The sequence below is a fragment of the Dama dama genome, chromosome 10 (assembly GCF_033118175.1).
Source record: "Dama dama isolate Ldn47 chromosome 10, ASM3311817v1, whole genome shotgun sequence".
NCBI classification, from domain to species: domain Eukaryota; kingdom Metazoa; phylum Chordata; class Mammalia; order Artiodactyla; family Cervidae; genus Dama; species Dama dama.
The window spans coordinates 18,130,311-18,142,412 of record NC_083690.1 but is presented as its reverse complement, the minus strand read 5'-3'; the positions used below and the strand labels follow the sequence as shown (position 1 = coordinate 18,142,412).

Genomic DNA, 12,102 nt, shown 5'->3' with positions numbered 1-12,102 from the left:
GCCAGCACATGCAGAACTCTTGTTCTTTTAAAATATTTACTTTGAATTTTTAAAATAAGAAATGCATTCCCATGGCACAGAATTGGAAAAGTATAGAAGAGTGTGTGGTAGAAATTCATCCTCCAGTTCTGTTTCCTACTACTTAGTTTCTGTCTAAGACACTCATATCTGCAAATGTGTGTGTCCCTCTCAGTGGTTCTTTATTCCATTGTATGACTGGATCATAAATTGCTCATCTATTTTCTTAAACAACATTTAGGTTGTTTCCAGGAATTTATTTTTTTCCCTAAAATAGGGCTGCAGTAGAAAATCTCCTACACAGAACTTTGTGATGTGACTATAGGCAATTCTTGTAAGTCTTAATTTTTTCCCATTGTAATTTTATTTTTAAAATTTTCAAATCTATAGAAAAGTTGAAAAAAATAGCAACAATGATAACTTATATACCCTTTACCTGGATGTCCCAATTGTTGCATCCTGCTATATTTGTCTTCTCTCTCTCTGCATACCTTTTATGTGTGTGATGATGAACCACACAATGGTTGTAGGCATCATAACATTTCATTCCTAAATACCTAAACCTTCACTTCCTAAAAGTAAGGACATTCTTCCTATATATCCACAATAACATCGTCACACCTAAGAAAATGAATGCCAATATCATATTCCTGCCTTTGCCAGCTTTCTCCAATTGTCCCCAAAGAGTCTTTTAGAGCTTTATTTTTTAAATGAGGATCTTTTTCAGGTTTCACTCATTACTTTTGCTTACCATGTTTCCTTAGTCTTTCTTAACCTTTAATTCTTCAAAAAGTCGAGGCCAGTCTCCTCACCTCTAAATTAATAGGCTGAAGAGTGGTCTCCCCACATTCTAGAGCTGTTTTCTCATAGTGTCATTTAACTTGCTCTTTCGTGTTTTTTTTTTAACTTCTGGTGCTCAATGTATTGCTGTTTTAGAATATCACCAGAGTATCTATCTTCGAGTAACAGGTTCTTTTTTTTTTAACTGAAGTATAGTTGATGTTCAGTGTTGTGTTAGTTTCAGGTGTATAGCAAAGTGATTTAGTTATATAAATATATTCTTTTTCAGATTCTTTTCCTTTATAGGTTATTATAAAATACTGAGTATAGTTCTCTGTGCTGTGCAGTAGGTCCTTGTTGATTATCTGTTTTATATGTAAGTGGTATGTATATCGGAGAAGGCAATGGCACCCCACTCCAGTACTCTTGCCTGGAAAATCCCATGGACGGAGGAGCCTGGTGGGCTGCAGTCCATGGGGTCTCGAAGAGTCGGACACAACTGAGCGACTTCACTTTCACTTTTCACTTTCATGCATTGGAGAAGGCAATGGCAACCCACTCCAGTGTTCTTGCCTGGAGAATCCCAGGGATGGGGTCGCACAGAGTCAGACACGACTGAAGTGACTTAGCAGCAGCAGCAGCAGTATGTATATGTTAATCCCAAACTTCTAATTTATCCCTGCCCACTCGTCATCTTTGGTAACCGTAAGTTTGTTTTCTATGTCTCTGAGTCTATTTCTGTTTTGTAAAAAAGCTCATTTTATTCTTTCTTTTTTTTTTTTAGATTACAAATACCATTTCTCTGTCTGGCTTTCTTCACTTAATATGATAATCTTTAGGTCCATCCATTTGCAGCAAATGGTATTATTTCATTCTTTTTTCTGGCTGAGTAATATTCCAGGGTGTGTGTGTACCACATCTTCCTATTCATTCATCTATCAATGGATACTTAATTTGCTTCCATGCAATGAACATTGGGGTGCATGTATCTCTTCAAATTAGAGTTTTCTCTGGATATATGCCCAAGAGTAAGATTGGAGGATCATATATGGTAACTCTATTTTTTAATTTGACCTTCTGTCTTCAATTTCTTGTAAAGTGGAAAGCAAGTCTGGGGATGTGAGACTTCAGGGTAAGCATTTTTGACTGGAATATTCCAGAAGGCCATGAGGTCAGGCAGTTCCTCGTGGGTCCCTGTTGGTGAAGCTTTGTGGGTGTGCAGAGGAGGGGTGCTCAGCCTGTGCTGCAGGCCTGGCCCTGAGCCTCATGCCTTGTGTCCTGGCAGCATCCCTTCCTCCAAAGCCTGTGGGCCGTTCACCAACTTCAACACCACCTGGGAGGTGGTCCCCAAGACAGTGAGCACCTTCCCCAACTCGCTGCAGACACTGGTTTATGGCATCACTTCGGAAGCCTTCGCGGTGCCTTTTTTCATGATCATCTGGTAAGTGAGAACCACCTCGGCTCTGCGAGTATTTTCCATTGAGACTGGTGGGCTGCTCTCCGCTGGGAAATGGAGCTCACCTGAGACACTTGGTATGTTACGGAACCTCTCTGAGCTGTACTTTACCTAATCTCTAAAATGGTGTAATAATAGTAATTCTTTCAGAATATTGTTGAACAGGTTCAGGGAGATCCCAAATATAAGGCACTTAGCCAGATGGCTGACTTATAAAATATAACTCAATAAACACTGCATATTATTAGCATTACTGCATATTATTAGTATCACAAAATTAGTTGCTCTTCAGAAAAGGAATTGATAACTGGGCTGAGAGAAGGGTACCAGTGTGGGAGCATGCCCTTGAACCCTGGCTCTACCATTTACAAGCTGTGTGGCCTCAGGTCATCACATATCCTCTCTGAGTCTTGATTTCCTCCCCTGGGAAATGGGAATAAAAATGGCACATACCTTGAGGGCTGTGAGAAGAAGGACACATGGTTACATGTATGAAGTGTTTAGCAGAGGACCTGGCCTTTAGTGAAGAAGGCTCAGTAAAGGACAAGGGTTGGGTGCAGAGGCGATGAGGGCTTTTGTGCAGTGAATTCATTTTGTGTGTTGAAGTAATTCTAATCACAAATGTGTGTTGAGGGCTTACTTTGTACTAGGCCTTTGTTCTAATTACTGTCCATTCTCATTATTCATAAATTCCATATTTTTTCTGTATTGTAAATATGCTTACTAGCTAAAATATTTTTGTAACCAAAAAATCAATACTAGTAATGCTTTTTTGTGGTTATTTATGGACATGTGTTGAGTAACAAAAAATGAGTTGCTTTGACATACAGTGTCTCAGTGCATTTATTATTCCACTGCTGTAGTGGAATATCACAGTCTGGGTCACTAAATATTTCTCATGGTTCTGGAGCCTGGAAGTCTGGGATCAAGATGCCAACATGGTCAGGTGAAGATCCTCTTCCAGCTTACAGACTTCTTATATTCTATAATGGCAGAAGGGGCTAGGGAACTTTCTGACATCTCTTTAATAGGGGCACTAATCCCATTTGTGAAGGCTTCATCCTCATGATCTAATCACCTCCCACAGGCCTACTTTCTAATACCATCACCTTGGGAGTAGGACTTATATGAACTTGGGAGAGCATAGTATTCAAACCATAGCTCAGACTGTAACTAAGTATCCTAAATTTTTATGATCTATTTATAGTGCCATGTTTCTTGCATTTCGTGCTTTTGGTGGTGGGTGATTTCGCTGTTCATGCAGACATGAAGTGTTGTCTAGGGTTTTCTAAGTGCACCAAGGCTGGGATGTGTTTTATGCAGATACTGTGCTTGTTAGATAAGCTTCATTCGGGCACACATCATGGTGCTTTTGGCTGTGAGTTCAGTGATATTAAATAAGGTGTCTTTAAACAGAAACAGTTATTATGTACTAATAACTTTCTTTCTCAAGAAACATAAAAGAAAGTATTGATCTGCTGACAAAAATGTTGTGACCAGAGGCGCAAAGGAACCTACTCTGTATTTCCTTTGGGACCATTGTTTCAGAATTCACTGGTTCAGTGTTCTTGGAAACTGTAAAACTACCACAAATCATTGAGTTGATTGTAGCTTACCTGTACTAACTCCTGCAGTCATCAGTTATCCTATGATGTAGATATTACTACAGTAAAATCCCACCAAGAAAAGGGTTAAAAAATTTACTTGTTAAAGGTAAGATACCTTTGATATTAATAAGATGATGTGGGAGTTGTAGCCCATTAGCCTGGAATTCCGTGGATCCTGGACTCAGCGGCTCCATCGTTGTTGCTTCACTCCAGCTGTGGTTTGGCTGCCGCCATCTGGTGGTGGTTACCTGTCCTGGCTTCCACATCTTTGGGGGTCACTCTTGACCTTGGCCCTGGGAACTTGAAGAAGAGAAGACTGACATCCCTGATTCCAGTGGCCCTCATTTCCTCAGCCTTCTCTGGGGAGATTAAACAGGGAGCCACCTCCCCTTCGTGGATGCCTGCTGTTTTCCTGGACACTTGCCCTTCACTTCACTTGTCCATCTTCTCAAAGATAATAACTTCAACCACCCACAATTGAGGTCCGGGGGTACACAGAAAACAGGAGCAATTGCCAGTTGCTTTTATTCAGAATTGTATTATGTTAGGCTTGTTATCACTGGGTTTTACTCTGTTACCCCCATTTTACAGATGAGGGAGCTGAGGCCAGAGAGGCTCCACAGTGATCATCCACAGTCACTTTATTCTGTGTTGAGCTGAGCTTCTGTCCCATCTCCACCTCTCTCCCCTCTCACGTGTGTGCCAGTGGAAATTCAAGAGCATTAGTATTAACTTAGAAAGCAAGGCAGGAATCAGTCTTTGCTGCCACTGCCAAATAAAACCTTTCTGGCCATTTCTGATGCTCTCTGCTTGGGAGAGATGAGGGTTTTCTTTTTTTCTTCTGTTTGAACAAAAGTAAAACTGTTCCAGGCCAAGTGTATTGGGTTGTTTTCCAGTGGCCTTCAGATGGTACAGATTCCCTAGTGACCTCTCGCCTTACGTTGCAGCCTGATTATGTTTTACTTCATCGCCCTAGCCGGAGCGCACAAGCGGGTGGTCGTCCAGCTCCGAGAGCAGCTGAACCTGGTAAGAAAGCTCCGGTCCCGGGGGTCAGGGCCAGGGACATCTATGGCAGGACACGGAAAGGAATGGGGAGCTTCTCCCAGGAAGAGAGAGCAGGACACTTCCATCACCACTACCCCAGAACTCTGCCTTCAGGCCCAGCCTCCTGCAGCTCCATTTAGGTCCTTGAGTCATCCGTGCCTTCAGCACGTGCATCCTCATGCTGTGCTGGGATGCAGAGGGGAAGAAGGGAGACAGGACTGCTCAGTGGCTAAAGGAAAAAGATACATTCCGATTGCAATAACTGCTCTAAAGATGGTACAGACGGGCTAGTTAGAGGGGCCTGGTGGACCATCGGCTGCTGAGATAGCAGCCATCTCAGCCGGAAGTGACGACAGAGCCGAGACTTGAATGATGAGAAGGAGCCAGTTATGGGAGGTCTTGGGTATGAGAGTAACAGGCAGAGACAACAGCGAGGTCAGGGCCCAGGAGGAAGGGCAGTCTGCATGGAGGGTGCAAGATGATGGGAAAGGCAAGGCGAGCTTAAGTCACAGCACCGCCTGAGGGCGCTGGTGAGAAGTCTGGGTTTAATTCTGAGTGATAAGAAGCCACTGGAGGGTGTTGTCCAAGACTGATGTTCATTTTTAGAAGAACATTTTTACAAGGCTGCTTTGTGGACCGGGGGCTGCTGGGGGTCCGGGGGACAAGAGTGAAAGAGACAGTTTGGAGGTCATTGGAGGTCCAGTAGTTTGGATCCTTGGCCTCGAATCTGATAGGTAATTTCTTGGGTTGAAATAATATTTGTTTCCAAATATATTGACTGTGCTGTTGAACCTGTCTCTGTTTTTAGGAAAGTCGTGACAAGCGTTACCTAATCCAGAAACTCACAGAAGCCCAGAGGGATCTGAGGAACCGGCTAGACTGATGGGGAGATGCTGCCGCCTGTGGCTTACAGGCTGGCCTGGTGACCTGCCAGCCTACGATATCCGTTGGGGATTTTAGCAGAAATTTTAAAATATATTTTTCTGGAGTTTGGGCCTTTCCTGAAAGTGGCTCCATACGTGCAGCTCCAGTGGCGGTGTTTACATTACCAGGTCCCTGTTTAGGGCATTAGGAACTTAGAAAAGCAGGTTTAAAACCACATCTTTTGCCTGTAACCCAGCAGCTCAGGGGCGACTTGACCAAAACACTGACTTTGAAGCTTTGCAACCAAAATTGAGGAGAGCCACTGAAGCTTTCCAACCAAAATTGAAGAGAGACCACTCATGTTTTTACAAGCTTACTTGTATCGTCTTTTAAAGTTAACTGTGGAGGTCATCTGTCCATGAGCCTGGGTTCGTTCTTTTGAACCAGGTTCTGGAGGTTTAGGCTGAGAGCTGTTCCCTTAAGAAGCAGTGACTCTTGTGAATGGTTCTGTAGACTTAAAATGCAGAAACCATGCAATCTGGATGTTTGAAACAGATAGAGGAGTATGGAGAGGAGGGTTATGTAATTTCAGCTACATGGTAGTATGTAATATGAGAGTAATCCTGTATGGCAGCGAAAAGCCCTTCCTGCGGTGTGAATAAGGCAGGCCCCGAGGGCCTTGGATTGAGCCCGTGATGGGGGGAGCAGCTGCAGCTTGGCAGCCTGGATTTCGTAGCTTCCTGGGCATGTAGCTACAGCCTTGTTACTCAGGGGAAGCTGCTTTAAGGGCCTGGATATTCACAGCCTTCCATCCCCTTCTAGTCCTGGGTTTGGAGACTTGGCAGAGGGCTCTGTGCCATCAAGATTTAAGAGGCAGAGTGTGTCTCACTCTTCCAAAGGCCGCGTCCCTTCTGGCACTGAGGTCTCTGAAGGGCACTTCCCGGTTCAGAGCCAGGCTGGAAGGGGCTGTTGAGTGTCTGAGTGTTTGCGGGCACATGGGCTGCAGCATCAGGCCAGCCTTTGGCGGTGTACCCAACTGGACCGAATGCTGGAGCTTTTAAATGTACGTATTCATAGTTTTAAGGGCTCTTGTTTTTCTCATGCTTAAAAATTTTAATTTCATTTTACAAAACGTGTAGATATCTCTTAAGACTCCTGTTACCATAAAAACCGTATGCAATAAATACCTCAGCATAAGCTTACCTGAAATTGATAGCTTTAAACCTTTTCACATAAGCCTTGATTATAGTTTAATCAGTTTTCATTCTAATACCTTCAGAATCTTTTCCAAAGTACTGTCGTTTTGTAATGGACTGTGCCCTCCTTCTCTTGTTTTCCTTCCTTTCACTGGCTCGTTAAACCTTTCCTTGGGATAGCCTGGCATTTAAAGGTGGGTGCAGCTTTTAAAAAGCTGCTGCTATGAAGACTATTTCCCACCCCCAGGACTCTCCTATTACTCAGAATGATTGACTCCTTCCTCTTAGAAATAAAGCAAGCTCACCATAGTTAACACAAGTCTATCTACTTGTCCCTTTGCCAGACTTTTTTTTTTTGCTCTTCTATAGTTAGTATTAACACAGGGTATTTTTAAAAACTATGAAACTGATGAGCTTTTCAAGCTTTTCATACCTTTTTAAGGTGTATGAATATTTAAGTCTAATAACTAGTATGGAATTTTGAACAAATGAAAGTTCATTCCATCCTCACTTAAAAAATTCTAAATTGTTGGCATTTTTGCCTAAAGAATTTATATGTAGCTCATTCTTGCCTTCAGCATGCTTCTGAGAACAGTCAAGTATTCTTTGTTGTGTGTTTGTGTGTGTGTGTGTGTGTTGGAAGCTCTGTTTTCTTTCCCTGTTATTATACTGAAATATGCTAATATATTCATCTTAGGTAAATGCTGCTAATTTGCATACTTCTTACTTGAATGTTTTTATATATTTTGAAAATTTTAATAACTGCAGGAGATGTCTGTATAGTTGTTAAAGTGCAGCTCTCTCTAACAAATGTGCATTAAAACTACTGATTAAACTGTATCTTGAAGGTTTTAAAATGTGATTGTGTGTATTTGAATTCTTGGAGGGGTCTTGTCAGCAATCTAGTGACCATATAAAACTATAGCAGTTTGTAAGGTTACTCTTTGCCTTTTCCTAGAATCAGAGAGAAGAAAGAAATATTTAATTTTAGAAAGTCATCAAATGAGTGCTTTTAAGACTCTTTTAAGCCAACGAGGGATGTGTGTGCATGTGTTTTAAACTTAAAAGACATAGTTATTTCAAGCATTCCCTATCCCATCTCCCAGAGGAATTTTATTCTCCCAGAAAATTATATAATATATACTCAAGCAGATATGTATCTGTAGTTGTATGTGTGATACTTATTTATTTCTGAGCTTCTCCTTTATTCCTCCTTAATGATACTTGAAGATATTGAAGAGTAGCTACCCATTCTTTTTTATGAGTATATGGCATTCTTCCATTATGTCAGTGTATACTTTCATAATCATTTACCAGTGCTGGATACTTAGTTCTCATTCACTGCCCCCTCCCTGACCCCACAGCACCTTATTATAAACACTGGGAGTTGGAATTTTGAAAGTCCATGCAAACATTTCTCTTTTCTCTGTTCTACCCCATTCAGCTTCAGGTTCTTTTTTTTTTTCTTTTCTTTTTTACATATAATGTATTTATTTATTAAGAGTTCAATATTATTATTTTCTTTTTAAATTTTTAATTGGAGGATAGTTGCTTTACACTGTTGTACAGGTGAATCAACCTTTTAAAACATTTTAAAACATTCACAACAACGTGAATCAGCCATAAGTATACATATATCCCCCCACCTTAAAACCTCCCTTCCAACCCCCTACCCCGGCTTCAGGTTCTTGTTCGTTATCAAGACAGCCTTGCAATTCCTTGCAATCACAAAATATTCTCATCCCAGCAGAGAAGAATCCAGTTACACAGGTCTTTAATTTGTATTAACTCTTTAAGTTAGCAAAGTAAATTTCTGCAGCTACATGTCTGATTGCAGATACTCACTTGAGTAAGTATTGGAGGGGGCTTCCCTGGTGGCCCAGTCAGTAAAGAATCTATTTGCAATGCAGTAGACCTGGGTTCGATATCTGGGTTGGGAAGATCCCCTGGAGGACGGCATGGCAACCCACTCCAGTAGTCTTGCCTGGAGAATCCCCATAGACAGAGGAGCCTGGCGGGCTACAGTCCATGGGGTTGCGAAGACTTGGATACGACTGAAAAAGACTAAGCAGAGCAGAGCAGAAGAAAGGAATTAAACAGATGGTACAGCAAGGTCTGATCCCTAGGAAGATAGAACTTCTTAATGTGTCTTCTTTATATAGGGTGTTGCTTTATTAGTAAATTCCATTTGGTATATTTTCTTTTCCAATACAAGGGATGTGCTTGGGACATAGAGTGGCTTTGTAACTTGCTGCTGCTGCTAAGTCGCTTCAGTCATGTCCAACTCTGTGCGATCCCATAGACGGCAGCCCACCAGGCTGCCCCGTCCTGGGGATACTCCAGGCAAGAACACTGGAGTGGGTTGCCATTTCCTTCTCCAATGCACGAAAGTGAAAAGTGAAAGCGAAGTCGCTCAGTTGTGTCCAACTCTTCGCAACCCCATGGACTGTAGCCTACCAGGCTCTTCCGTCCATGGGATTTTCCAGGCAAGAGCACTGGAGTGGGTTGCCATTTCCTTCTCCTGTAACTTGCTCAGTTGCATAAGTTTTTACAGGTTTCTTTACCTTTCTGAGATAAAGTACCCTCATTTTTTGTTGTTGTTTTTTTCTATTTTTTATTTTTCCCCCCTCATTTTTAAAATGAAAAAATACTGAATTCACTTTTATTTTTGAGGATTGAGTTAGGGAATAATAAGCCTTTTCATTATGAAATTTTATTTTTTCATTACAAAAATACTTGTTTATTATAGAAAATATAGAGAACTCTGAAAGCTATAGAGAAAAAAGAAGTGAATCATGTATAAGCAACATTTATGGACATCCACTGTTAATCTTGGCAAAATTCCTCTTAACATAGAACAGAGTGAGGGAGGGAGGATGATAAGAACAAAAAGAAGAAAAATAAAAATTCTCATTTCTTTTTCAAAAGTGATTTTTCATTTTATCCAAAGTTCTTTATAAGCGTTTCAGTGGGCTACATAACATCATACAGATGGATCACGACTTTTTTAACATTCCCTTGCAACATTCATTCTGTTTCCAAATGTCCCTGATAACAGATAATGAAGACACAAAAATCATTGTCAACATTTTTTCCTTTTTTTTTTTTTTTGAGACAGAGACCTGGAAATGGGATTACAGCCAAGGTTTAGAACATTTCAAGGCTTCTGAGAGCAAGATTTACATTCAGGAGCTTTACGTGGGAATGTTACACAACTTCGCTTTCATCAAGTATTAGGAATTAAAAAGTTGGACTATCCTGGTGGTCCAGTGGTTAAGAGTTTGCCTGCCAATGCAGGGGATTCAGGTTCAATTCCTAGTCTGGGAGGATCCCACATGCCACGCTCAGAGCAACCAAGCCCATGCATCGCAATTACTGAGCCTGTGCCCTAAAGCCTGTGCTCTACAACAGAAGCCATTGCAGCTGGAGAATAGCCCCCTCTTGCTGCAACTAGAGAAAGCACATGAGCAGCAAGGAAGACCCAGTGCAGTCAAAAATAGAAATAGTTATGTAACAATCAATTACAACTGTAAATCATTGCAGTGTTGTTAGGGAAATTAAAATGGAGGAAGTTTTGTTCAGGCTTCAGAAGCAGAAGAGCAGGCCTCTGACCTGCTTCCGATCTGCCTGGACACTGCCCAGATTCTGTGCCTGCCTGCAAGCACAGCATGTGAGGCAGCACTTTAGATAAAAAAAGGAGTGGGTCTTGGAATTCTCGAGCCCCGGAGGTCTGGCCAACCCCTCAGGGTCTAACAAAATCCTATGGCTCACAAGGTGAAACAGCATTGTAAAAAGGTGAAAGTAAAAGCAGAGCTGCATTTCTGCATGCAAACTGTTAATGATACCAGTCTGCAGTCTAGGATTATAAGCAAGAGCCCCTGAAACTGCAATATGAAGTCTCACCCTTGGGGTGGATGTACAGCCCAGGACCCTTTCCCAGTAGGGACTCCAGATTGCTGTTAACAAGGGACTTCCAGCCTGTTCCAAGTCTAGATGTAGATTGGCCCAGTTTGGTGGTGTATGTGTTGTTAATTCTCTCTATTGTTTCTATTTCTCTTCTTTTAATTATTGTATGTTGAAACTGTCAATCTTCCATAAAAATTTGAAATTGTTTATGTATGTAATACCATGTGGTTTCTTGTGTTAATGAGTCCTTCCAACCTGAAAGGAAAGTAAAACTTTGAGCAAAAAAGTGCGTTAAATTTTAAAACAATTAGCAACATTACAATAGCAGTCTATCTTAAATATATTATAGGGATGGATAAAAGATATATAATCCAAGAATGTAAAGTAGAAAATGAAAGTCACCTCACAATTTCAGCTCTGAAGTTACCATTATTAAACATGCTGCCACACATGCACAGCCTCCCGACCAGTGATTTATTACAACTAATGAGTCTACCCTGACAGACTGGATACAGACTCAAAAGTATGAAATACGTTGCTAAATCTACTCATTCAACCTTCCCCTCAAGAAACCAGTTTGCACCAATCTCCTGGGGACTCCGATGGTAAAGAGTCTGCCTGCAGTGCAGGAGACTCAAATTGGATCCCTGGGTGGGGAAGATCCCCTGGAGAAGTGAATCGCTACCCACTCCACTATTCTCGCCTGGAGAATTCTATGGACAGAGGAGCCTGGCACACTACAGCCCATGGGGGTCACAAAGTGTCCCGCACTACTGAGGGACTAACACACGCTCTAACAGTAAAGGGGAAATAAGGATAGCAATAATAAATGTTCTTTGTAGAAAATCTAAAAATAGAGAAAAGGAGTAGGAAGAAATTTAGTTTGTCAACCCCAATAGAGTCAACACTATTTGCACGTGGTGAATTGAATTTCAGACTGTAATTTCTACTATTTTAAAGAGCCTACAGATAGAAATTTCCTGTATTGGCAAAGCACAAAATACAATGGCTTTGCCGGTAAATAATTCCCTCATGGTCCTTTTCCTCAGGAATTGAAGTGAGTAATCTTTTACCTGTTTGGATTTTTGAAAGAGCAAGTTAGCATTCTCATCTCCATGGCAACTCTTTACGTAGTGATTGATAGCGACCGCATCCACTAGAGTCTTTTCATTTGACATTTCCAACCAATCGGGTGGAAGCTGGGGATTAGGGGCGTTTCCACTAGTATCTG

General features: G+C 41.5%; 1 protein-coding gene across 5 annotated transcripts in view; it reads left to right on the top strand.

Annotated features, from left to right (window-relative positions):
- Nucleotides 1–7,812, top strand: part of TMC7 (transmembrane channel like 7) — a 52,859-nt gene extending 45,047 nt beyond the window's left edge. For 2 of the 5 annotated variants that reach the window (XM_061152928.1, XM_061152932.1), the window contains exons 14-16: nucleotides 2,084–2,239; nucleotides 4,809–4,887; nucleotides 5,714–7,810. In XM_061152928.1, coding sequence (XP_061008911.1) covers nucleotides 2,084–2,239; nucleotides 4,809–4,887; nucleotides 5,714–5,788 — 310 coding nt within the window. In that variant the 3' untranslated portion in view covers nucleotides 5,789–7,810. Of the gene's footprint in view, nucleotides 1–2,083; nucleotides 2,240–4,808; nucleotides 4,888–5,713 lie in introns of all 5 variants that reach the window. The other 3 variants (XM_061152931.1, XM_061152930.1, XM_061152929.1) reach the window with 3 other exon arrangements.
- Nucleotides 7,813–12,102: the final 4,290 nt, after the last annotated feature.